Genomic DNA, 26075 nt, shown 5'->3' on the forward strand with positions numbered 1-26075 from the left:
TTTTGGGGAGTAAAACAAGGGCAACCCCCTCACTCATGACTCTGGCACAGAGTTCTCACTAAATGCAGTGGGAATTGAGCTGTGGCCCTGCCCTGGAGCCCCGGGATGCTGCACGGGAAGGAGCTGGGCTGGGCCCTGCTCAGGGCACCGAGCTCCAGCCTGCTCCTGCAGCTTGGCTCCTTCCGTTTGCAGGGAAAACCAAGGTGCTTTATTTCTTCTATTTTATGCCCTCATCTAAAGCAGTGCATTGCTGCATTTTAGATGTTCATTTCTGGATGATGAAAGACTGACATTAAAGTGTCCAATTCCTTTCTCTGGGCCTCGTGGCCAAATGAAATTCAAAGGACACAAAGGAAAGCAGAACAGCCTCCAGCAGCCTGGGCATGAGGAAGGCAGCAATCCAGGGGGATCTGAAACATAAACTTTAAGAGATTTAGAGATTTTAGAGGAGCTAAGATTTTAGTTAGAGATAAGCCTTACTAGAGTTAATTAAAATAAAGGGATTCTGTAAGTAGGCCTTGATGAAGTTAAGAGTTAGTAGTTAACTAATAACTGATTGCTTGCCAACATAATGTTTAGTTAGCTGGGTTTATAATGAAGAATACAGAAACTGACAAACAGCTTTTAGGAACATGAGACAATTGTGGGCCTCCTCTGCTCTGAAACCAATTGAAGACAAGGAATGGGAGTTCTACCAAGGTTCATTTGTCATATTTGCATTGAAAAGGTAGAAAGGTCAGAATGAGGAAGACTTCATTTACTTCCTCATTTTGGGACCCCTCCCCATGAAAGGGAACACCGACCCATTTCAAGGAACTAACTACGCATGCTTAATAGCTTTTGGAATGATTAGCATAGGAAGCAAGGAATGGGATGTACCAAATGATGAATATGTATTTGTATTTTGGGTATTCCATTCTGGTGTGGATAAAAGGACTCTGTAATCATCTGAAAGGTGCAGTGTGCATTTGGGAGCTGTCCCACACGCTGCCCGGCGCCGCAATGAACATACACGTTCTAACTTTAAACTGTCAGAGAGTTTTTGTCCGTCACAGCTGGATATCAGTGCTAGATCAATATCCAGATTTCTTTAATAAATCAGATCAGGGCCTCCCTGGGCATGGAAAGACCAAAGCCTGGGCATTCCTGACATGTCCACTGGCTGTTCTCCTGGGGAATGGGACAGACGTGGGATCAGCCTGAAAGGGGAACGCGGGAGCTGAACTGCTCCAGCAGCACCGGGATGAGCTCTGCTCCCTGAACTGCCCCTCCAGCCCATGCCAGCAGGAGCAGATGGCACATCCAGATGGCATTCAGGGATGGCTGGATGGGGCTGGGAAGGGCAGGAACCAGCCCGAGCCCCTGGCGTGGCCAGGGAGCAGGCAGGAGCCCTCTGCTCTGCACAGGGGCACCTCAGCCTGCCCCCCTCCCCGGCACAGCTCCCACTCTGCCCAAAGCTTTTCCTTCCCAGGAAGGAACACACAGACCCCAACACGTGTGTCTGCTCCTGAAGGACACCTCAGGTACAGGGATTTGTAGGCAAAATGGCATTTAGGCACCACAGTAATCCCCCAGCCTATGTGGCTACAAGTGCAAAATGCACCCAGGCTGCTCCAGGCACTTCTCCACTGAACGAGGAGATATTTGCAGGCTCAAGAAACACAATTTTTTTGCAGGTACAGCCAATACACTGATATTCATACCTCTAATTTAACTGACTTTCTACACCTGAGCTCTCTCACTCTGCCATCCTCACTCATTTTGCATCCAAAACCCCCTCGTGCTTCCCATGAGGGGTTTAATGTGTAACATAAAAGGAAAATATTTTAAAACAAACAAACGTGGGAAGTTTTTGTTTCTGTGTACTGTTGACAGAATTTGCGTTTCTGTGTCAGAAACCCTCAGGGATGAATACAGGCAGCGTAAAAAGCTTATTAAAATATCCTGCTTTTCAGAAACAAACCACTTCATTGTCTGTCAACGTTCTGTATTTACGGAGAAATAACATCCAAGAGTGCCTCGGGGGGCTAAAAAATGTAAAAGAATGAAGCAGATGATCTACCTGAGAGGAATAACTGATGAGCAGGGAGTGCAGGCACAGGGAGAATGCAAATATTTGGTTTTCCGGGGAGTGAAGACACCAGAACCCATTTTAATGTGGGCAGCGTGTTCGAGGACTGGGCCAGCAGAGGAGTTGGGTTTCTCTGCTCAGTGACTCCCCTGGAAACAACTTTTCCTCCGTGTTCAGAGAACACAGACTCTGAACAACCTCTGGTGCCCAGAGGAAACCGTGTGGACGCTGAAGCATCTTCACCCACAACAGGATTAACAAACTGAGGTGAGATCAGACAACGAACACTTGAGAGCACAAAGGAAAGTCGAGAAAGAAACAGAAAATTCATTCAGCACAACAAGTTTCCCCAAATTCGCCATACACACATCTGTACAGGTGTGGCTATTTCTGAAGCACACAAGCAATAGGGATAAATATAGTGCTTGATCTGAAATAAAAGTGAAGATGAGTTTAAACGGAAACCACTGACCAAAAAATGAAGCTTTAGTCCTTGAGTAGAAAACTTCTCCTTTGCTTCAGAGAGGAGACCTGAATTGCCCAAGAAGCCCCCTCCCCTGCATGCACACGAGAGGCTCACATCAGTTGGGTTTTTCTTCCCAAAAACCCCTGTCACACCCTCCCAAGGTCTGAAATCAGGTCTGACAAGCAGCTGCGGGCAGCTCCTTCCCTGTCAGAGCCCAGCACATCCCTGTGGCTGCCCTGGCTGGCTCCAGACCCTGGCAGGGGGCTCACAGACCTTGGCACAAAGTCAAAAACACCTGTGGCTTCCATTTTAGCCTGTGGGAAAAACAGCCAACTGTGTGTGAGGAATTACAAACCACAAGGGTTTGAGCAGTGTGGTAGTTGAATTAACACAGGGTGAAAAAGTAGAATTTTGGGGTTTTTAGAATGGGGTTCAGGGGTACAAGATGGAGGAATTTGGGCTTGTCCTGACCTTCTTCTCCTTCTCCTTGCCCTCCATGTCTCGCTGTGCTGGTGACACTTTTCTGTTGGTTTCAGGCACAGACACACTGTCCAACATCAATGACAGACATTGGCACGTTATTGTAACCACGGCACACGGAGTTTTTGGTATAAAATGTGAACACTGCCCTGAGGGCAGACAGAATGCCATGGCCGAGCTGCTGGGCAGAGCTCAGCAGGGCAGAGAGAGAATGTTCTCGAGAAGGGAAAATAAACAACCTTGAGAAGCTGACCCTGCACATTCAGACTCCTCCTTTGGCAGCACCGGCTGGGAGAACAAGGACTTTTACACTCTTGGGGTCATCCCGACACCCAGACCCCGACACTTCCAGAGCTGGGAATCAGCCTCGGGTTTGCACAGGAGGAGATTCAGGGAGAAATCAGGAGGTGGAGAGGCATTCCAGGGGCCTGGCACCGTGTGTGCCCCCAGGGGCACCCCCAGAGCCTCGGGAGGACAGGCAGGAGCAGGGGCAGGGAGGGGCAGGCTCTTACCCTCGATGGTGGCTCTCTTGGGCAGGATGGTGATGGCTCCCTCGGCCACGTCCTCCTGCTGCAGCAGCGGGCTCACCTTGGAGCCCCACGTGTCCGAGCCCACCCACAGGAAATGTCCCACCTGATCCGCCCTCTTGGCGGCCGCCAGGATCTGCCTGTGGAAAGGAACGCTTGGTTTGCAACGGGATTTCACCGGAGCGTGGCGCTGCCCCAGGAAATGGGGGTGCAATGGCAGAACGGCTGCACCCGACGGGCTCAGAGGTCTCGTCCAGCCCGACTGAGGCTGTGATGAGGAGGAAGAGCACATTCCTGAACCCAGCAGAGCTCAGGGGCCGGCACACTCTGTATCACCAGGGCTCTGGGCAGCCTGGGCCAGGGAAGGGTGGAACTGGATGATCTCCAAAGGTCCTTCCCAACCCAAACCGTCCCATGAACCATGCAGCAACAATGGGACTTCTCTTCAAATTCACCCTATATCCCATGGCTGAGTGATTGATTCCACTAAAACTCAAGGGTTTTTCCATTGACTTTACTGAAACTTTCCCCTAAATTCTTTTTGTCTCGTTTTGTGGGACCAGGCCTCTCAGCAACTGGTGATTCCATCACAATTTTAAACTAATTTCAAATTCTGGACCCAGAATACGCAAGCGAGTAATGAAATTTAAAATATTCTTTGTGTTACTTTATGAGCCCGTTCCATGTGGTTTAACCTTGAGCATCCAAGTCGCTTTATCACTATTAACTTTCATTTGCCATAAAATAGAGCTGAATTAATGAATTACAGCAAGGAGAATGAGCCTGGAGAGAGGGGGGGCGTGTTTGTAGTTCCTCTGAGAGGAAAGGTCAGCTCTGCCACCCCATGCCAGGAGAAGCTCCCAGATCCCGGTCCCCATTCTCCAGCACCCATGAGCCAGGCAGCAGCAGCCTCGTGCCTGGTGCTTCCCCACATTCCCAGCTCCACGTATCCCCGTGTGGCTCCCACCACAGGCCTCTCCGCGGCTCTCGCTCCCCGGCAGAGCCCAGGGGATGGGGCCAAGCCTTACCTGATGTCCTCGTCGTTGGCGAAGATGACGATGGCCCTGGCGTTGGGCGTCTCCAGCAGCTGCCGGATGATCCTGTCGAAGTCGATGCTCTTGTCCTTGCGGTCCTGGGGGATCTTCAGGGACTGGGCGATGCAGAGCCCACCTGTGCCAGGGAGCAGAGCACAAAGGCACCTTCAGAGGAGGGCGGGGAAACGTCAGAGCGCCCAGCAAAGGCCGTGGGGAACGCACGGCCCAGAGGGGAGCCTGGAGGGGAGGAACTCTCCCAGGATCACTGCCCTTCCAGCTCTCCATGGCCACATCCTGAGGGATCCATGCAATTCCTGCTCTGGCAGCACAGCCTGCATGCCTGGCAGGGTCAGGGATTACACAGACTGTGCCCAACCTGCTGTTGTTGGACACGAAATGAGTACACAGAAGCTTGGTGAGTTTAAAAGAGAAAAAAAAAAAAGCTAGTTTTATTCAAACATCTGGTATTTATAGAATTCCAAAGGTTTGACTGTGGATTGGAGGATGGAATTACTACTTCTCTAACTACACTGGTCTAAAGATTAATCAATCATTTCTCTCTACCCACAGAGAAACATGTAAACTATTTTATTTATATATGAAATTGTGTGGGAACTCTGACTCTCAAATATGTAAACATTATCAGAAGGCTGAAGAAGTTTTATGAGAACTGTAAAACTTTCAAAAGAACTATAAAAGAAAACTTAACACTTTTAAAAATCAGGGCAACACCAGCCCACTGCAGAACAGCAAAATAAAAGCAAAGAAATGGGCAGTGGAAGGATGAAAAGGAGAGGAATTAAAACAGGATAAACAGCAACCTGAACAAGCCTGAACTGATGCATAAACCCCCAAAACAACAGGCTGAGAGGCAGAAGGTACTGACAGGGTACTGGGCAGGTTTATCTCAGTGAAGGGCTGAGATTCTTTTTGTTTTTGCAACTTGAGGGCTACTGGGGGAAAATGCTTGCACTGGACTTACCTGGAACAGGAACAGCCAAAGTGGAGATATGGACAAAACCCACACTGTGCAAGAAAACCCCTCAGCATTCCAGTGCCCACCACCAAACAGGATGGAGAGACACCAACAGAGAAACCTCAAGACAAAGTCCGTGAAAGGGACTTCTCATAAACACCCAGAGAACACAGCAAAGAGCATCAGCACAGCCACAGGTCCTGCAGCCAGACCAAAACCCACCTGCTTTTAGCACAGCTCCCATACTACAGCTGTCTAGTTTGTTAAAAAAATTAAAAAATTAAAAATCCCATCTCCACTGGCATTCTGGTTGTTGCTGGCAGATGAAAACACAACTTTTGCCTTAATTATTTTGTTTCTCAGTAGTAATCACTTTCATCTTTTACGGCATCTTTGATACCAACCTGCTCACCATAGTGCACAGTGCGTTAATTAATAACGTATCAGAGCTCCTCATAAAAACCAGCAGTGGGGATGAGTTAATTAAAAGGCAGCAGGACAAGGGAGAGATTCACAGATAGGCTTTAAAACCCAGATTTAAAAGTCCTGGTAACTGAAGCACTGGAGAAGGTGTTGGAGGGTGAAGGACCTGGAGGAGGAGGCTCAAGCCCTGGAGCATCGTCCTCATCCCAGGGAAAAGCAAACCCGGAGAGAACCACGGGAAAACCAACTGGGAAAACCAAACTCCTGCTTGGAAATGGTGAAATGCAGCTCCTGTGCCCATCCCTGAGCCCCTCATAAAGCAGCTCAGCCTGCCTTTGCCTGGTTTTTGACAGAGGGAAGCTTAGCTGCAGCTGCCTGAAGGCAGAGGAGCTCTGCTGGTCTGGCTGCTTGTTTCAGTGGGGAGAAATGAAACAGTGAACAGGAAAGGCAGGAAGAGAATAAAGCAGAATAATAACCCCCAAGTTTTTCTCTGGCTCACATAAAACGTTTCATTTTGTTTCGCAATTATCACAACCTGGACTTTCTGCAACCTTTTTTTTTTTTTCCCTTTAAAAGCAAACACTACTGAGTTTTAAAAATAAGCTTCATTTAAAATGAAGATTGAAAGTCTCACTGCCGGCGAGTTCAGAAACCTGAACAGTTTTACATGCTCTATTTTCCCCAGTCAGAATTAGACAGAATGAACCCAAGGCCACGAGCAGTGTTCTCCAGCTCTCCCAAAATGTCCCACTTGGCAGGGATCCCACAGGCAGTGGGAGAGCTTTCCCAAAAGGAGCAGATGCCATGGTGCCCTGCTAACCTTGGCACCACCTCTGCTAAAGGAATTAAGGCTAAGTGGCAAGGAGGAGTGACACAAATGGCAAATATCAGTGTGCCCTCTGTCACCCCCTGGCAAGCAGAGTGCCCGGGGAATTGGGTGTCTGTTGTCCAAAAGGCACAGTGGAATAAGTTCAGCCTTCACATCCTCATCCCACATTCCAGCACAACAGGAAACATGTGCACAGTTATTGAAACTGTCAGGTTCATTCACAGCACTTCTGAGGGAAAAACCTCCGAGGGAATTAGGTGGTAAAAACATGAAAGTTGCAAATTCAGGATCTTGTCACAGGATTCCTGCAGTAACTCATTACCCCTGGTGGCCTGGAGCAGTGACAAATGCTCCAAGCAGCACAAAGTGCCTGGCCAGGGATGAGAGCCTGGGAGCAAAGACACCCTGGCACTGAGCAGGGGCTGCTCTGACACGTCCAGAGCAGCTGGGGCTGCCCCTGGATCCCTGGTGGTGCCCAGGGCCAGGCTGGCCAGGGCTTGGAGCAGCCTGGGGCAGTGGGAGATGTCCCACCACTCAGGAAATGTGGAACAGGAAGATCCTCCAGGTGCCTCCCAGCCCAAACCATTACGGTTTGTGTGTCCCACACCATGAACTCAGGCTGTTGGGATAAAGGGTCTGTCCTTGGAGCCCATGCACCCTCAGAGAGGGTCACCCACCACTCACAGAGTGACAGCCACGGCATGAGCCCTCCGGGGGATGAGCACGTGATGGGAATGCCAGTCCTGGGAATGCCAGTCCTGGGAATGCCAGTCCTGTGTCAGAGCCTGGCACGCAGCTCAGGGGGCAGCCAGGGGCAGCCAGGACCCAAAGCAGCAGGGAGCACACGGGCTGGGGGCACAGCAGAGCCTGAGCCATGCCCTGAACCCTGAGCTGTGCCCTGAGCCCTGAGCCATGCCCTGAGCCGTGCCCTGGCTGTGCCCTGAGCTGTGCCCTGAGCCGTGCCCTGAGCCCTGAGCTGTGCCCTGAGCCGTGCCCTGAGCCCTGAGCTGTGCCCTGAACCCTGAGCTGTGCCCTGAGCCATGCCCTGAGCCGTGCCCTGAGCCGTGCCCTGAGCCCTGAGCTGTGCCCTGAGCCCTGAGCTGTGCCCTGAGCTGTGCCCTGAGCTGTGCCCTGAGCTGTGCCCTGAGCCCTGAACCATGCCCTGAGCCGTGCCCTGGCTGCTCCTGAGCTGTGCCCTGAGCCGTGCCCTGAGCTGTGCCCTGAGCCCTGAACCATGCCCTGAGCTGTGCCCTGAGCCCTGAGCTGTGCCCTGAGCCCTGAGCCGTGCCCTGGCTGTTTGTGCCCTCTGAGCCGTGCCCTGGCTGCTCCTGAGCCGTGCCCTGGCTGCTCCTGAGCCGTGCCCTGGCTGTCTGTGCCCCCTGAGCCGTGCCCTGGCTGCTCCTGAGTCGTGCCCTGAGCCATGCCCTGGCTGTTTGTGCCCTTTGAGCCATGCCCTGGCTGTCCCTGCCAGCCCTGAGCTGTGCCCTGAGCCGTGCCCTGAGCTGTGCCCTGGCTGCTCCTGAGCCGTGCCCTGAGCCATGCCCTGGCTGCTCCTGAGCCGTGCCCTGAGCTGTGCCCTGAGCCATGCCCTGGCTGCTTGTGCCCCCTGAGCCGTGCCCTGGCTGTTCCTGCCAGCCCTGAGCCGTGCCCTGAGCCGTGCCCTGGCTGTTTGTGCCCTCTGAGCCGTGCCCTGGCTGCTCCTGAGCCGTGCCCTGGCTGCTCGTGCCCCCTGAGCCGTGCCCTGGCTGCTCCTGAGCCGTGCCCTGGCTGCTCCTGAGCTGTGCCCTGAGCCATGCCCTGGCTGCTCCTGAGCCGTGCCCAGGCAGGCAGAGCCCCCAGGGCTCTCTGCAGCCGGAGCTGGCACCCAGCAGGCAGCGCTGGCTGTGGGGATGCCCGAGCTGGGAAGGCAGAGCTGCTCCAGTGCCATGGATGCCCGTGGCCGGGTGCTGTTTGGCTTCTGCTACAGCACTGGGCACGTTATTCTGCTTCCCCAAAACTCTCCAGGAGCTGTTTTTCTTATCACCACTTAATTGGATTATCAGGTAGCAAAAGAGACAATTTAACACTTTTTCAGCTGATTTATCTGCAGAGATCCTTTTGGGGGGAATCACTTTTGGCAACACTGAAAACATCACGTCGCAAAGTTATGTTGGTGCTGATGATTATTAAAAGGAACTCTCAATTAATTTGATTAATACGTTCCTTTAAAGTTAGCAGCTGCCACGAGCTGCCTCCTGGGTGTTTATCAGAGTTCTGGGAACAACAGACAAAGCAAAGCCCCTGGCACAGCTGGGCTGCTCCTCCCCTGGCAGTGATTCCAGGAGCTCCCTCACTGCCCACCAGCACAGGAAACACCCCAGCATGGGGATTTTAACGATGGAGTGCTGGGAGGGGTGAGAAAAGCTCAAGCACAGATGGTAGCAAGACTCTGTAAAGTAAGCAATCAAAATTAAAAGTCTTCAAGTGCAGGAGAGCTCTGACCCCTCAGAGAGAGCCTGCCAGGGAGCTGCTGCACCCCCACGATGCTCCAAAGGCAGAGCCCACACCACACAAGGGGAAATAACTCAAACACTTTAACTGGAGTTTGGGGGAGCCAAAGGAGGGGAATTAACTGGGGAAGAAGCAAAATAAACCTCAAAGGCACAGAGCAGGTTTTCTCCAGTTCATTGTACGTTTTCTATCTCACTCCTGGGTTCTGGCATTTCCTGCCATTCCCTGCATATACAATTTATGAGCTGCAATGAATTTGACTTGTAAACCTCCTGCATTCTGCAGATGAGAAACCAGTGGCAGTAAGGCTGAAAACGGAGTTTGAAGGAGTCAGGATCCTCCCCATGTGAAAACCTGGACAGCACAACTGAGGAGAGTTCCCTGATAGAACAGAATCACATCCCAAAGAACCAGAACGACAAAAGATCATTTTATAGTCCTGAAATGCAGCTGGGGCTGCACCAAACTCCTCAGCAGGGACGGAGTTGTTCAAACAAGTGACACAAACCCACCAAATGCTCAAAGCCAGAGGCTGGAAATCCATCTGTGACTCACATGTGGCTCTGCTGCAGCAGCCACGTCCCAGGGAGGGGTTTAGGGCCAAGCTTTGGTTTATGTTTAGCTAAAAACCAGAATGAACCCACATTCCAGGACCTGCCATCAGCCTCACAAGAAACAGTCAGATCTTCAGGAAGTGATGTGAGTGCAGGAAGATTTCCAGTCCCATTCCCAGACCTGCAGAATAAACCAAGAGAACAAAGTGATCCTGACCTGGGTGTGGAATATCCCCTGTCCCATCCTGGGACAAGGTGCCACCAGCGTGGGAGCTCCCCAGGGGCTGCTCTGAGCCCACCAGAACACTCCCAGCACGAGATCCCTGGGATTTATCCAAGGGCTCCAGCCCATCTCCTGGGATGCAGAGCCCCAGCTCTGCCCCTTGCACCCCAAAGGAATTCCAGCCTGTGGAACTGAGCTGAGGGACAGGAAAGCTCCTGCAGCCAGGAATGGGAATAAATAAAGTGCTTCATTCTGCCCCGCAGTGAGATCAGGCAGGGCAGGCTCAGAGGGGCTGGGAGGGGCTGGAGAGGCTGGCTGGTGCTGCTGCACCCACCAGCGGGGCTGGGAAAACAAACAGAGAGGCCAAACCAGCACACAGTGTGCAGGGTCCTCAAGAAAAAGGAACTTGGAGTTAAAACGTGGCCTGTAGAGAGACCCAGAAATGCCAGCTGGGCCCTCGTGTCCTGAATCAAAGCCCTGATGAGGCTCTGGGTTGGCTGTTTCTTCACTAGAACAATTAATGTCCTGCTCCCTAGGAACGCTCACTCTCCTGCTTGCCAAAGAGCTCCAAAGTCCTTGCTTATGGCAGTAAAAGAAGTTTGCAGCTGCCCTGATCTGCAGAGGGGCTCGGATTGAAATTACAGCTCCAGAGCATGGTAATTCAATTGTAAAAATGGAAAGTGCACCAATAATAAAATTACATTAACACATGGAATGACAACAATTTATCCAAGGAAAAGGATCCCTGTGGATACCCAACAGCTTTAACTTAGAAACTTTCTACACATGAAGAAGCTACTGAATCACTTGGAAATTTCATTTTCACTAATTTTGTTTATTGTTTCATTTTTTCCCATTAGCCCTCATCATAACCCAACAACAGAACACCTAAACTAATATGGAAGACTAATATTTCTAGTATGTTATTCATTAATGCTTAATTCCATTGTGTCAGACCTTTGCTGCATATTTAATGACATTCCTGGTGTGTTTTATCACCTCAAAATTGTCCTTTATTATGGCACTTAAACTCCAGCAATATACAAAAAATTAAGACTCTCCTTGGGAACACTAAATTAAATTATAAGAATGGTGTAAGATGACTTTGAGAGATGCAGGAAAGCTCTGCTGGTGAGGCAGAATAGAAGGAAAATGAGGATGTGCTGCAGGAGCAGGAGCTGCCTGTGCCTGAGAACAGGCTCAGCCCAGGGCTTGGCTGCAGAAGGGATTGGGAGCTTTTGGCTTCCTAAAATCTGCTACAAAGGTGCATTGGAGCCACGCGGTGAAGCCGTGCAGGAAAAAGCAATGGAAGATAGAACACTTAAATCCCTTTTGCTGGTGCAGCTCCGTGCCAGGAGTGCTCCCAGAGCTGGCCTGGGGCAGAGCCCTGCCCAGAAGGGCCCTGGGATCCACCTGACAATGAAAGTTACCCCTTGGAAGGAGGTGGGATTGCAGGGAACCAAGAAGAAAACCCCGAAATGGATGAACCATTTCCAGCCCTAAATGGAGGAACCATTCCCTGTTTTGTCTGAAAGGCCCAGAGCAGGAAGCTCCTGAGCTGAACACCTTTATTTATGCTGTCACTCCTGTCCTTCACCTGTTTCTAACAACCAGGAGGAAAGAGAGACCCCAGATTCAGACCCCTGGGTTAGGGTGGAAGGGCTGAGACTGGAAATCTGGGGATCCTGTGGGATCCTGGTCCTGGGGGCACCTGCTGAGCCATGGCATGAACCACCCCGGGGGAAAAGCGTTTGGTCTGATCTCAAACAGCACAAAGCCCCAAATCCTGCCAGGGCAGAAGAGAATCCCAGAGCTGGGAGAGCCCCCTGAGACCCAGCTGGGAGCCCAGCACCACCCCCTGGCCCCCTCGAAGCCTCAGCCCCGTCCTTGCAGAGCCTGAGCGCAGCTCTAGAGCATCCTGAGCAGGAACAGCAGGGGCAGAGCCCCCCGAGACACAAACAAAGCCCCCAAATTCCCCCTGAGCCAGGGAGAGCTCAGGACAAAGAGCAGCTGGGAGAGGCAGCCTGCAGCTGCTGCAGAAACCCTCCACGCTGGCAAGGAAGGGAAATGCTGCAGCACAAGCACGGGAAGCAGCCCCTGCTTTCCTGGAAGTGCTGGGATTAAGGCAGAACCACAGAAGGGTTGGAAAAAATCTTTAAGAGCATCGAGTCCAACCATTCCCCAGCTCTGCCAAGGCCACCGCTGCCCCATGTCCCCAGGTGCCACAAGGGCTTTCAAACCCAGGATGGGCACTCCACCACCAGCCCTTCCAATGCCTCACCACCCTTTCCATGAAGAATTGTCCCCAAAATCCACCCCAGCCCAGCCTGAGGCCGTTCCCTCTCCTCCTGTCCCTGTTCCCTGTTCCCAGCCCGACCCCCCCAGCTGTCCCCTCCTGTCAGGATCTGTGCAGAGCCACAAGGTCCCCCCTGAGCTCCTTTGCTCCAGGCTCAGCCCCTTCCCAGCTCCCTCAGGAATTCTCCAGCCCCTTCCCAGCTCCCCCAGGAGTTTTCCAGCCCCTTCCCAGCTCCGTTCCCGGCCCTGGACAGCTCCAGGCACCCTCGGGCAGCGCTGTCTCTGCAGCCCTGTCCCCTCCATGGAGCCCTGCAGGTCACTCTGTCACCTCCCTGGGGCACAGGGGCAGCTGTGCCCTGCTGCCCTGGGTGCCAGGCTGCCCAGCCCGGCCCTGCAGCTGCCCTGGCTCCTTGCAGAAGGGATTTCCTGCCAGCTCTGAGCTGGGAGCTGTGGGGCTCAGGGAGCTGCTCAGTGCCGGGCTGCTCCTGCAGGGACATCCCCCCAGCAGTGGCAGTGCCACCTCTGGGTGCTGAATCATTACACAGCACAGGATGATCTCCTGGAGCGTTCCCACATTCCCAATCCGTTTTGTCTCGGGGAAGGAACACGGCGTTTCAGCTGCTCCAGATAATGGCACTGCTGTGCCTGCCGTGTCAGGGCATCAAAGACCTGTCACCTCCTCAGGGAGTGACAAATCCAGGGAGCAGCCAGGACACTGTGAGACATCTCCGTGGGAGGGCAGGGAGGAGAAGGGATCTTTGATAGAGAATTTTGGAAGGAAACACGTTTCCTCGTTTTTCCACCCAAGAAGAGGCCAGCATTTACAGCACGACAAAATTCTTCCACCCTAAGCCCAGTGCCAGGCTTACAAAAAGCTCTGCAACAGATCAGGGACACGGAACAAGGCCCACAAAGGGTCAAAACAGGGCTGAAGAGTGGGACCTCAGGGGACACTCCTGTAACCAGCCCCAGGCTGCTCCCCATCCCTGCCCCTGGGTCAGAGCTGCAGGGCCAGGGATGGGGATCCAGCTGGGATCACTGCCATACCAAACCAGGTTGTGGCAGGTCCCGCCTGGGTTTGGGTCACTCCTCCCTTGCTGCAGCACATTTTGCCTCCAGATCCATGCCCAAGGTCGTTGCTGGGAGCTCACACAGTGCTCACTGTTCTTCTGGGACTCAAAATGGGCACATTCAGCAAAGCTGGGAATTGTTTGAACAGGTTCTGTCCCCAGCCCTCACACAGGGAAATGGAAAATAGAAACAGAACTCTATAATTCCTTGGTCTTTTCTAGTCCTTCTCACAATCCCCATCTCCTTCACACTGGAGTAATGTTCTTAATGTACTCGGCTGAGCCTTAATGACCCTCTCTCAAATGAGTACTAAAAATGCAATATAGCTCAATAAAACCACTCCTGCAGCCTGGCAAAGCCCAGCCCCTGCGCTGCCCGGGCATGAGCCACTCAATTCCATGGAGCTCTGCCACCAGAGGCTGTGAAAGGCACAGGAGGTAGGAGCAAGCTCCGGGCAGGCACTCCAGGATCCATCCCAGCAGTGCCTTACCCGATGGAAAATCTCCTGTCAGATCCCAGGCAGACACCAACACTCAGCTGGGGACTGGGCTGAGAGAGGGACCCCGGCCAGGGACACCCAGGCCAGGGCTGGGAGCAGCCCGGGACAGGGGGAGGTGTCCCTGCCCTGGCAGGGGTGGCTCTGGACGGGCTCTAAGGTCTCTCCCAGCCCCACTCCCTGTTCACCTGCTCGCTTCTCCCAGGAAGCCCCAGAAGAGATGGAATATGGATATTCCTGGGTGATCCCAGCACAGAGCTCCTCACTGCCTGCCTGCCAAAGAGCCTTTCCAACGAGCAGCCCGTTAATGACAGGGGGATTCTCTTCATTTGGTGCTGGACTTGAGAGACCTAGGAAATACCTGCCCATATCCAGAGTGCCCAGAGTGTTTAACTGAACAGGGATTGCTGCAGGAACCATCCCTCCAGGAAAGCCCTAAAAGCTTCCAAAAAAACCTCATCAATCTTTAAAGCCTCCATTTCCCTGGTGCTGCAGTCCTGATCTTACGACCTGGGCATCCAGACCTGTGACACTGCAGGGGAAGCTGCACTGTGCTACACCAAGAATAAACCCAAGGAAATTCACTTTACAGCAAAAACTTCGGAGAGTCAAAATATGAATGCACCAGAAATGAGGTCACAGCCTCAATCCATCAATCAATCAAGCAATCAAACTATCTATCTTTAAACAATTTTTATGCCACAAAAAGGTTTTATCACTGCTTTTATTTTTTTTTTTTTTTTTTTTTTTTTTTTTTTTTTTTTTTTTTTTTTTTTTTTGTGGAATCTTGGTAGGGCAAGGCAGCACCAGGAAATCTGGGATTCACAAGACAAGGCCAAAGACAGGATAAGGAAGAATTATGATGCTGAATGTGCCCCTTTCCCTTACTGTGGGGCACTCCTCATATTAGTGCCAACTGCATTGAATTTCCTTCAATTATTTGCAGGCAAATTTCACTCTGTCCCCCTCCAGCTCCTGCCAGGCACCTGCAGGGTGCATTATCCCACATTTAGCACGTCCCATGGAACTGAGGAGGTCCAGGGCTGCCAAACTCTGTGTGCCAAGCAGAGGGGTTTGTGTGGCTCTGCAAATCCCTGCAGGATGGGGCTCCCACTGAAACCTCCCTGCCAGACCTGGCTGCTCCTCGTCCCACCAGGACTGGCCCTGGGAGCTGCAGCTCCTCCACTGTGGAATGAGTGAAAAGGGCCAGCCCATTTCCCCTTAAAAAGAGTCTGACTCGTACGGAGGAATTTAAATGATGTTCTGAGTGTTACACAAACGAAAAGTAATTAAATCAATGTAACTTCTAAGGAAACAGATGTTAACTGCTATTTCACATAAGACATCCACTTCCTTTCTCTTTAATTCATTTTGTGGTCAGAAAAGATGACCAAAGTTATCTTTACTTTGCAAAAACTACTGCAATGTGAGTGAGGGAAATTAATACTTTGATTAACACTTTTAATATTTGAAATTAATTTCAAAGCTTCGCCTCAGTTTCCAAGGTTTGTATTAATCATTTCTCCCAATATTATGGCATATTGAAAGAACTTGATTAGATCGATTCCAAAACAGAGAGTGAAGAGACAGCTCAGCCACCACTGATTCAATTCCTCTCTGGCATTCCAAGTCTACCTACTCAGGGAACTTGCACTGCGGAGGAGCTGCTTTGCTACCACCTCTATTCTAACAGAAAATGTGGAATTTTCGATGCAAAATTCTCTTTCTCAGAGCTCACACACAGAACAGCTCATTCCAGGGCTGGGATCTGGGGATGGGACACCCACAGAGCTCTTGGCAAACCATGGCTGGTTGGGAGCTCTGTCACTCACAGAATCAAGGAATGGTTTAGGCTGGAAAAGCCCTCTAGGATCAGAATCCAACCATTCCCCAGCTCTGCCGAGGCCACCACTGACCCCTGTCCCCAGGTGCCACATCCACAGGGCTTTCAAACCCCTCCAGGGATGGGCACTCCACCACCAGCCCTTCCAATGCCTCACCACCCTTTCCATGAAGAATTATCCCTAAAATCCTCCCTGAGCCCCCCTTGGCCCAGCCTGGGGCCGTTCCCTCTCCTCCTGTCCCTGTTCCCTGTTCCCAGCCTGACTCCCCCTGGCTGTCCCCTCCTGGCAGGAGCTGTGCAGAGCCACAGGGTCCCCCCCGAGCTCCTTTTCTCCAGGTTGAGCCCCTTCCCAGCTCCCTCAGGAGTTCTCCAGCCCCTTCCCTGCCCCTGCTTCACCCCTCAGAGCAGTGCCCTGGAACAGACCCTGCATCCCCAGGGGAGCTCTCCTGAAAAAGCACCTCCATTTACAAGTCATGAAGCTGACTTTTGCCCTTCCGGCTGCCTCTCTCAGAGCAGAGCAATGTTCCCTGCATAAAAAATAAAATAAAAATAAAAATAAAGGATGAAAGCAGAATATCCACAAAATTCCAGCGAGCCTTGTTTAAGCCACTCGCTTTCAGTTGTTCTGAGAGCTCCTCATTCTGGGGAAATAAATGTTTTTAATTAAGTTGGCTGCACAGCTGCTGAGGCCAGAGCTGAGTGCCAGAGCTCCGGAGCAGCCCCTGCCCATGCACTCCACGGTGATAAAGCAATTTGTTGAGTCATGCTCTTTTCCCTCTCTCCAATCTTGATTCCCCAGACAGTGTCAGTTCTCCATTTGTTAATCCATACTTAATTTTTAAATCACGAAAACATCGTGGCTTTAAAGATAAGCTTTTAAAGCGCCCTCCTACACAGTCTCTCCTGCCACCTCCCGGGACGCTGCTGATAACAAGCAAGGATCAGGCACTCCAAATGTTAATGAAGGAGCTGCTGCTGAGAGCTGGGAGGTTCGAGGCCAGGTGAGGGATGGGAAGGGACACCTGGGGAGGAGCAAGGCTGAGCAGGAAAGAGCAGGGAAGGAAGGTCAGGAGCTGGGGAAACGCCGCTTCCCAAAGGCAGGGAGAGGGAAGGAGCTGTGCCAGCTGGGGGTGAGAGCCCCATGGCACAGGGGAGGGCAGCTCCCCAAATTCCAGCACCCCTGGAATTGCCAAGGGCCAGCACAGCCCTCCACACGTGGAGAATCCTGATTTTCTGTGCTTCCAAAGACATGGAGGAGCCCTGCTCCCTCCGAGCGTCTCAGTAAAGATTTTTAAATGTAAACCCGATTCCTCTAACACTGGGAAAAGAGCCCTATTAAAACTACAGTTACTTTGATGATAAATTTTAATTGGTGCTATCCACAAAATGCTAAAATAATCTGATGGAGGAGGCGAATTCCAGCTGAAACAGCAGAACATGTAAATCCTCTGCCTGATTTACAGATCTTGGAGGCAAATCTGGAGCAGTTCCCTCAGCCTTTCATGCAACATTTTTTAGTTTTCTCCAGAAAAGTTACACTGCCAAGGAGACACCTCTTTTTTGGGTAGATCCTTGTTAAGCATGGAACTTTCCTACTAATTGAGCAGCCAGCCAACACACCAACTTGGAGATGCACAGTTTGCTGCAATCTGAGCTACAGCATGTGAAAACCTCGGGATTCTTCTCTAAAAAGAAATAAAAGCATTTCAGCAATGGTTGAAAGAGAAATGGAAACACTTTTTACCTACCAAAATATGGAGTTCAGTGTTGTGTGTTTCCCCTGCCACAGCTGAAGGCATCACTAACACCTAAAACAGAGCAGAGAGCTGCACTTGCACATTAAATGTGTAGAGGCAGGTGCAGAGGCAGGGCAGGTTACAGCATCTCCTCACAGAACGCGGTCCAGAGCACGCACAGCACTTCAGCCCAAGGAAAGTCCCTTTTCCACACCAAAGAACTAAAGGTGGGCAGACATTTACTGGGGAGAAAGGCAACAGAAGCCTCGGGGCACTCGGAGCCCTCCCAGATGCCAGTGACTGTTCTGGCACAAGCCCAAGGAGAAGAGGCAGAACGAAACCAAGGAAAATTCGGAAGTGGGAGGAGCAAAGGGAGAGCATCTCCTCTAGCACAGCTCCAGTCCCACTGCCTGCAGGTCCCCAGGGATGCTGAAATGCTGCCCTGAGCAATCCCCTCCCACTGCTCTGCGGGCTCAGCAATGCCCTGAATCAGCTGTGCCTCTGGAGTGGGCCTGAGGGTCACTGGTGCAACCAGAGTTCCAGACAGGGCACGCAGGGTCTGCTTCAAACCAGCAGACTCACTGACTGACTGATGCACTGGTTTTCAAGCAGACACTCAGAACAGCCTGAAATTTCTACTAAAACTGGGTAGGGAAAGAAAGTAAACTCGAGAGAAAAAACAAAACTAGAGAGAAAAACTGAACCAGAGAGGAAAAACAAAACTAGAGAGGAAAAACAAAACTAGAGAGAAAAACTGAACCAGAGAGGAAAAACAAAACTAGAGAGAAAAACTGAACCAGAGAGGAAAAACAAAACTAGAGAGGAAAAACTGAACCAGAGAGGAAAAACAAAACTAGAGAGGAAAACCGAACCAGAGAGGAAAAACTGAACCAGAGAGGAAAAACAAAACTCGAGAGAAAAACTGAACCAGAGAGGAAAAACAAAACTAGAGAGAAAAAACAAAACTAGAGAGAAAAACTGAACCAGAGAGGAAAAACAAAACTAGAGAGGAAAACTGAACCAGAGAGGAAAAACAAAACTAGAGAGGAAAAACAAAACTAGAGAGAAAAACTGAACCAGAGAGGAAAAACAAAACTAGAGAGGAAAACTGAACCAGAGAGGAAAAACAAAACTAGATAGAAAAACTGAACCAGAGAGGAAAAACAAAACTAGAGAGGAAAAACAAAACTAGAGAGAAAAACTGAACCAGAGAGGAAAAACAAAACTAGAGAGAAAAAACAAAACTAGAGAGAAAAACTGAACCAGAGAGGAAAAACAAAACTAGAGAGGAAAACTGAACCAGAGAGGAAAAACAAAACTAGAGAGGAAAAACAAAACTAGAGAGAAAAACTGAACCAGAGAGGAAAAACAAAACTAGAGAGGAAACAAAGAGGAACTGAGGGAGAGAGCGATGCCCAGGGACACAAATGCACAAACAAGACTTGCCCGAGGCTGTAACTCTGCTCTGAAGCTGGCCAGGCAAAACCACGTCCTGATCAATACTTTTTGAGACAGATTATATCTCATTAGGATCTCCTGCTTCGTTTGCTGCTCTTTTACCTTTCCTCCCAACGTCTCGCAGTCCTTGGCAAAGGAGACCTGCCCTCTCTGAGAATAATGCCCACAGGCCCCTCCTGGAGGGAGCTGGGTGCAGGGGGGTGTGCTGCAGGCTGCAGCAGAGCGGGGCCTCTCCATCCCCTCCGTGCTTTTGGGAGCCCTGGGCTGCCCGGGGCTGGGGGAGCAGCGATGGGGGCAACGAAATTCCCAAATAACAGCAGCCAGAGCCACCCACCCTCACTGAGCTGTACCTGCACACGCAGGGGCTCTCACACACGGCTTTCTGCTGCCTGCCTGTCCACACAGCCCCAGGGAGCAGCTCCCGAGCTCCTGGGGATGGGTGTCCAACAAAACCACCTCCCCATCCCGCAGACCTTCGGGAGGAGCTGCCTGGAACCCGCCTGGCACCCCCCTCTGTGCCCTGCCCTACCCCAGTGGAGCCAAGGTGACTTCTGGAAGTGCTCCCAGGAACCACCTGCAGCTGCTGAAAGCACAGCTGGGTGCACAGGGGAGAGCTCACAAAGTCACTCCTGCTCCTGGCGAGATGCGAGGAAGGAAGGGGAATTCATCCTGCCAGGGGTTGGCTCCTTGTTGTCCTGTCTGAACTGGCTGCTACACAGTGCTTTCCCTGCACCCAGCAGAAATTATTTCCTGGGGAAAAAAAATGTAAAAGCTTTAAAACGTATTTTAGAAAAAGATAAATCCATTAGAGTAAGTAAAAATCAAAGCCCCACCTCCCACAGCGCTCAGGCTCCAGACCAGCTCGGAGCCTGAGAAGTCCTGAATCACTTTCAATTTATCATGAGATTGTCAAAGGTGAAAAGGTTGAATTTGGTGGCAGTGACTTCCAAATTCGAGTGGCTGTATGTGCCTGCCACTGGAATGGGAGCTGAAGTGAAATCACCCTGCTGCTAACAGCTGGAAACGACTCCCAGGAGTCAGCCCCTGCTCCTGGAATGCTTTGATGGATTAAATTCCCAGAGATTTTACTGCAAATGCCACTTGTGCCTCCTTATTTCAGGGAGGATTTCATCTTGGCTGCAGTGTATTTTCTGCAGACAAATTTTCTCTCTGTCGCTTCCTCCCTTCATTTGACAGAAACAGAACTCCAACTTAAATAGCAAAACACCCATAATTTTGTATCAAGGTTCTCCAATCATCTGAAAAGTGGTGGTTGATGCAGCCAGTTCAAACCCTGTCTGGACAGAAGATGTGCTGGAAATACAACTCAGAGATCTCCTGTTTCCATGGTAAATGAGGATGAACAACACGAAATCGGGAGAGAGGAATGTGGGGAAAAAAACCCAGCATCATGGAGAAGGGAAGTGCCCAGAATTAGGCTCGTTAAGGAGTGGATGTGTGCCACAATAATTACATCTCTCAGTGGGGCAGGGCAGGGGGCTGGATGGTGCCATCCCCTTGTGGCACCTGGGGCTGGTGCTGCCCCAGAGCAGAGGCTCCTGCTCCGTGGAGAGCTCGGGATGCCTCAGGATCTCCTCATAAATCACAGAATGACAACGCCAAACTTGCTGATTCCTCAGGAAAGGAACCTTCCTGATTCCTCTGTCACCCCCAAACCCAGCAGTGGGCCATCACCTCGGGTGGGACTGAGCACACAGCAGCCCCAAAGGGAGATGGTGCAGGATGTGCTTCAGTGCCGTGGCAGTGTGGACATTCTCAGTTCAGTCAGAGAGAAAAAGAGAAAGATTTCTGCCAGGCTAAGCATGGAAAAAAGTCCGGGAGGGATGTAAACAATTGATTATCTTGCTTTCCATTCATATTGTTTATAGATCTGTTCTACCACGCTGACCCGAGTCCAGTGTGCCAATCAGGTGAAATGTGTTTAAGACCAATAAAATTAATGTTCACGATGTTCTCTATTAAAAAAAAAAAGTACTTTTAAATAAACACTCGTTCACCTTCTAAAATCATACAAGTCATTTCTCCTGTCCCTGGCTCAACAACACCACGGCAGCACTTGGTCTAAGGCTGGCCTTGATCTTGAAGGTTTTCTCCTGCCCTGAGGCACTGTGGCTCTGCACAGTCTGAGCTCTCAAGAAGACACCTTCCTGTCACACAGCTCATGGAGAAGTCTGTCAGACACAGAGGGCAAGAGAAGAAACCTTCCTACTCCAGGCCAGCACCCACCCCTTCGTCCCTTCACGCTTTCAGACACGGTCATGGGGGTGCTTTGACAGAACCTCTCCACTGGAGGTAACTTTGGGCATTTCTGAGGTGACAGGAGTGCAGCTCTGCTGCACAGGTCAGTGCCGGGGGCCGTGGTCAGGGAGGGTCACGGGGGTGCCAGGAGCACCTCGCAGGCACAGGGGATCACAGCTCACCCTGCTCCGAGCATTCCAGGGGCCAGCTGCAGTCAGCCAGGCAGGAGACACCCAGGAGAACGACCAGCAGTCACCCTGCAACGCCAGGCAGCTGGGGCTGTGTCCTGGGGACACCCCAGGAGCCACCCTACAACGCCAGGCAGCTGGGGCTGTGTCCTGGGGACATCCCAGCAGTCACCCTGCAACGCCAGGCAGCTGGGTCTGTGTCCTGGGGACACCCCAGCAGTCACCCCACAATGCCAGGCAGCTGGGGCTGTGTCCTGGGGACACCCCAGGAGTCACCCCACAATGGCAGGCAGCTGGGGCTGTGTCCTGGGGACACCCCAGGAGCCACCTCCTGCACCTGCAGGGGGCCAGGACCACCCCCAGCTCACAGAGTCAGCTCTGGAGCTTTACAGCCCCAGCAGGCAAAGAAAAGGGTCACACCATAAAAGGGTCACACCAGCAAAAGGGTGACATCAATTAAAGGGCCACACCAACTAAAGGGTCACATCAATTAAAGGGTCACATTAATTAAAGGGTCACATCAATTAAAGGGTCACACCAGCAAAAGGGTGACATCAATTAAGGGTCACCCCATAAGAGTCACACCAGTAAAAGGGTCACACCATAAAAGGGTCACACCATAAAAGAGTCACACCATAAAAGAGTCACACCATAAAAGGGTCACACCATAAAAGGGTCACACCAGTAAAAGGGTCACACCATGAAAGGGTCACACCATAAAAGGGTCACACCAACTAAAGGGTCACACCAATTAAAGGGTCACACCAGTAAAAGGGTCACACCATGAAAGGGTCACACCAGTTAAAGGGTCACACCAATTGAAGGGTCACACCATAAAAGGGTCACACCATAAAAGGGTCACACCAGCAAAAGGGTGACATCAGTAAAAGGGTCACACCAACTAAAGGGTCACAGCAGTCCACAGGAGCCTGGGGCTCGTTAGAAACCTCTCCCTAAAGTCTTGCTGCACGATGATGACGCAGGGTAAAGGGTAGAACTCCCAGGAGCTCAGAACGAGGGGCTGGAAATGAACGTTGCAGTCCCTGAGAGTCTCCAGGTGCTGCAGGCAGCAGTGAGAGCCAGGCCTGAGCAGGTAGCACAGAGCCACGTCTGTGGCACACAGCAGATGGCATTGCACAAACTGCCTCTGGATGGAAGATTCGTCCGCTCCAAGAACTGTTTTTTTCCAAAATCCAAATAAAATGTAAAGCGCAGTAATCAGGACAAAGGATGATGAGGCCACAGGCAGCTTTCAAGTGTGGTAAATGCAAATGGGTCTAGTCTGTTCATTAACACAAGAGCTGTTTATGGGGAATTTACTGTAGTGGTCCCATCACTACAGTCCCCAAAAGGAAAAGAAAACGATCATGCCCAACAGAAACCAGGATTTTCTGTTGCTTCACTAAAGATCTACATTCCTGCCTTCTGAAAGTGGTGCCTGATTGCAGCTGGAGCATCCGTCACAAAAACCCCAAAATCATTCCAGAATGGTCTGAAATGACAAGTACCAGGGCGGCTCTGGCTGTGCCTTTGCAGAAGCCCAGACCTGGCGGTAGCAGGGAATGGAACCCACACAAGCACTTTGCTCCCCAGAAGGTTAAAACTTCCTCTGTTAAATCCCCTTGGTGTTTGCATTTGAAATTCAGTCCTAGCCCCGTGTTCTTGCTGCCCCTAAACCCAGCTGAGGCAGCAGCAGCTGGAGCTCCCCAGAGCCCAGCACTGCAAGGGCAGGGGGAGCAGGGGGCAGGGTGGGATGCCAGTGCTCCCGGGGCTCAGAACGTGCTGCCCTGAAAAACCCAGCCATTTCTGACAACCCCTTCGTGGCTTCTGTCACTACAGGACACGAGAAAACACGACCCACGCCTCTGCTCTTGTGAGGGCAAAAAGGGGAAGTTTATTTCTGACTCCAGCATTTATAGTTCTCCAAAGGTGCCAGTGCATTGGGAGGTGAAGGTGCCACCTCTCCAACCACACTGCACAAACCACCAGCCCATCAAATGCCTCCTCCTTCATGAAGGAATGCAAAACAGTAAGTTACTTACAGAAAGTTGTGGGAGAAAGTTTGCTGCAAGAATGTAAACTCAGAAGGCTTTAGAAAATCTGATTTAAAAATCAGGGTGGCAGGTTTCAATCCTAGCTGCCCTCCCTTCAAGCAGCCCCTTTAGCCGTGAGGGATCCCAGAGGAGATGGGCTGCTGTCCTCAGTGCCCTCACTGCAGAGCCAGCCCGTCCCTGCTGCCAGGGCACTCACTGCCCAATCATGCCTCCAATCTCCTGGCTGCTTTCAGAAGAGCCAGAACATTTTCCAGAGGCTGCAGAGGTCCCCCGAGCCCAGCCATCGAAGAAAATGAAAGATAATTCACAAAAATCACGCTGAATTTCCCCTAGATGATCAGCACTACGGCAGTTATCCGTTTTTATGCTACTTTCACACATCTGTTTGTTTCAGGTGAATGGCAGCTGGGATTTTTACCACCATCATCTGGCAGAGGGTCTGGAGGAGAGGTGAGGAAAGCACAGTGCTGAGCAGTGCCTCAGGAACCCTTCTGGGACAAAACAGAGTGGGTCCCCGTGACGTTCCTACTCAAAGCTTCTTGTGCTTTCTGTTGATTTTTCTTTGGCAATGTCACTTTTAATAACAGGTTCAGAACCAGGCTGACCTACATAATCCTTCTAGCACAGAAGCACATGCTGCCTCCCACTATTTTTGGAGAACATAAATGGAAATGTCTGTGGCTTGCTTGGTTATCGTGTCCCTCTAGAGCTATAAAAATCAAATTGGAACAAATGTCCCAGGCTTGTCCAATTCACCAGACAAACTCACAGATCTGTTCTTTTTTTTTTTTAACAGAAGGGCCCAGCAATGCTAAAGGGTCTGATTATTTCATATCAAGGCATAAATCTTCCTGCTCCACACTCAGATGGCACCGGGGAACTCCAGTCCCCAGAGCTGGCCTCAGGAGGAGCTGGAACTGCTCCCTCTCTCCCTGTCCAGGGTTACCAATTTAGCAGAAGAACCCAACACAGGGAGATAGGATGGATGGCAGATGCATCAAGGTAATTTCAAGCCTTTTTCCTATTATTCTGTTGCCCTTTAGTTGTCCTGAACCAGCCCTGCCACAAGACAGAGCTCGTGTTTTCCTTTCTGGCTTTCCCCTTTCCTTTCCCTGGGCCACAACAGCTCCTGCCCACAGCCACTGCTCCCAGGTGCAGCCTGAAACCAGCAGCTCACGAACTGAAACAACCCCTGCGTTCTTTGGCTGCATCACATCTGCTTTGGGAAGGTACAAAAGGTGCCCAGGCTGCCCCAGAACCCTCGGGGTCAAACAGGTATTTCACAGCTTTACCCTGCAGCATCCCCCCAGCACCCCCTGCCACAGCCCAAAGGGCAGGGACATCCAGCTGGAGGGACAGGGACAGGGACACCCTGCTGCAGGGACAGGGACACTGCTGGAGGGACAGGGACACCCTGCTGCAGGGACAGGGACAGGGACACCCTGCTGCAGGGACAGGGACACTGCTGGAGGGACAGGGACAGGGACACCCTGCTGCAGGGACAGGGACACTGCTGGAGGGACAGGGACACTGCTGCAGGGACAGGGACACTGCTGCAGGGACAGGGACACCCTGCTGCAGGGACAGGGACAGGGACACCCTGCTGCAGGGACAGGGACACTGCTGGAGGGACAGGGACACTGCTGGAGGGACAGGGACACTGCTGCAGGGACAGGGACACCCTGCTGCAGGGACAGGGACACTGCTGCAGGGACAGGGACACTGCTGCAGGGACAAGGACACTGCTGGAGGGACAAGGACACCCTGCTACAGGGACAGGGCCCGGTGGGGCTGTGCCCAGAGCTGGTCCTGCAGAGCCCTGAAGAGCCCTGCAGATGGGAAACCACAGCCCTGCAGATGGGATCCAGAGCCCTGCAGATGGGATCCCACAACACTGCAGATGGGATCCCAGAGCCCTGGTCCTACAGATGGGATCCCAGAGCCCTGCAGGAGAGCAGTGCCCTGCTGGGAAATGGTTCCAGCTGCAGGTGTGGGGCCAGCCTGGCACGGAGCCCCCCCCCCCCCAGCTCCTGGCCTGTGTACATTCTCCAGAGCCACCCCCTGGGCTCCCTGGCAGCCCCAGGAACTCCCCTGGCAGCCCCAGATCCCCCCTGGCATCCCCAGGAACTCCCCTGGCAGCCCCAGATCCCCCCTGGCATCCCCAGGAACTCCCCTGGCATCCCCAGGAGCCCCTCTGGCAGCTCCAGGAGCTCCCCTGGCAGCCCCAGAGCCCCCCTGGCATCCCCAGAGCCCCCCTGGCAGCCCCAGAGCCCCCCTGGCAGTCCCAGGAACTCCCCTGGCATCCCCAGAGCCCCCCTGGCAGCCCCAGAGCCCCCCTGGCAGCCCCAGGAACTCCCCTGGCAGCCCCAGGAACTCCCCTGGCAGCCCCAGAGCCCCCCTGGCAGTCCCAGGAACTCCCCTGGCATCCCCAGAGCCCCCCTGGCAGCCCCAGGAACTCCCCTGGCAGTCCCAGGAACCCCCCTGGCATCCCCAGAGCCCCCCTGGCATCCCCAGAGCCCCCCTGGCATCCCCAGAGCCCCCCTGGCAGTCCCAGGAACTCCCCTGGCATCCCCAGAGCCCCCCTGGCAGTCCCAGGAACTCC

The 26075-nt window shown here is 52.1% G+C and overlaps 1 protein-coding gene across 2 annotated transcripts in view; it reads right to left on the bottom strand.

Annotated features, from left to right (window-relative positions):
• Positions 1 to 26075, bottom strand: part of GRM7 (glutamate metabotropic receptor 7) — a 230298-nt gene that overhangs the window by 94087 nt on the left and 110136 nt on the right. For both annotated transcript variants that reach the window (XM_053954017.1, XM_053954016.1), the window contains exons 3-4: positions 4573 to 4714; positions 3530 to 3684 (exon numbers count right to left, since the gene is read on the bottom strand). In XM_053954017.1, the coding sequence (XP_053809992.1) occupies positions 3530 to 3684; positions 4573 to 4714 (297 nt within the window). The remainder of the gene's footprint in view (positions 1 to 3529; positions 3685 to 4572; positions 4715 to 26075) is intronic.

Source organism: Vidua chalybeata, chromosome 12, assembly GCF_026979565.1.
Source record: "Vidua chalybeata isolate OUT-0048 chromosome 12, bVidCha1 merged haplotype, whole genome shotgun sequence".
NCBI lineage: Eukaryota > Metazoa > Chordata > Aves > Passeriformes > Viduidae > Vidua > Vidua chalybeata.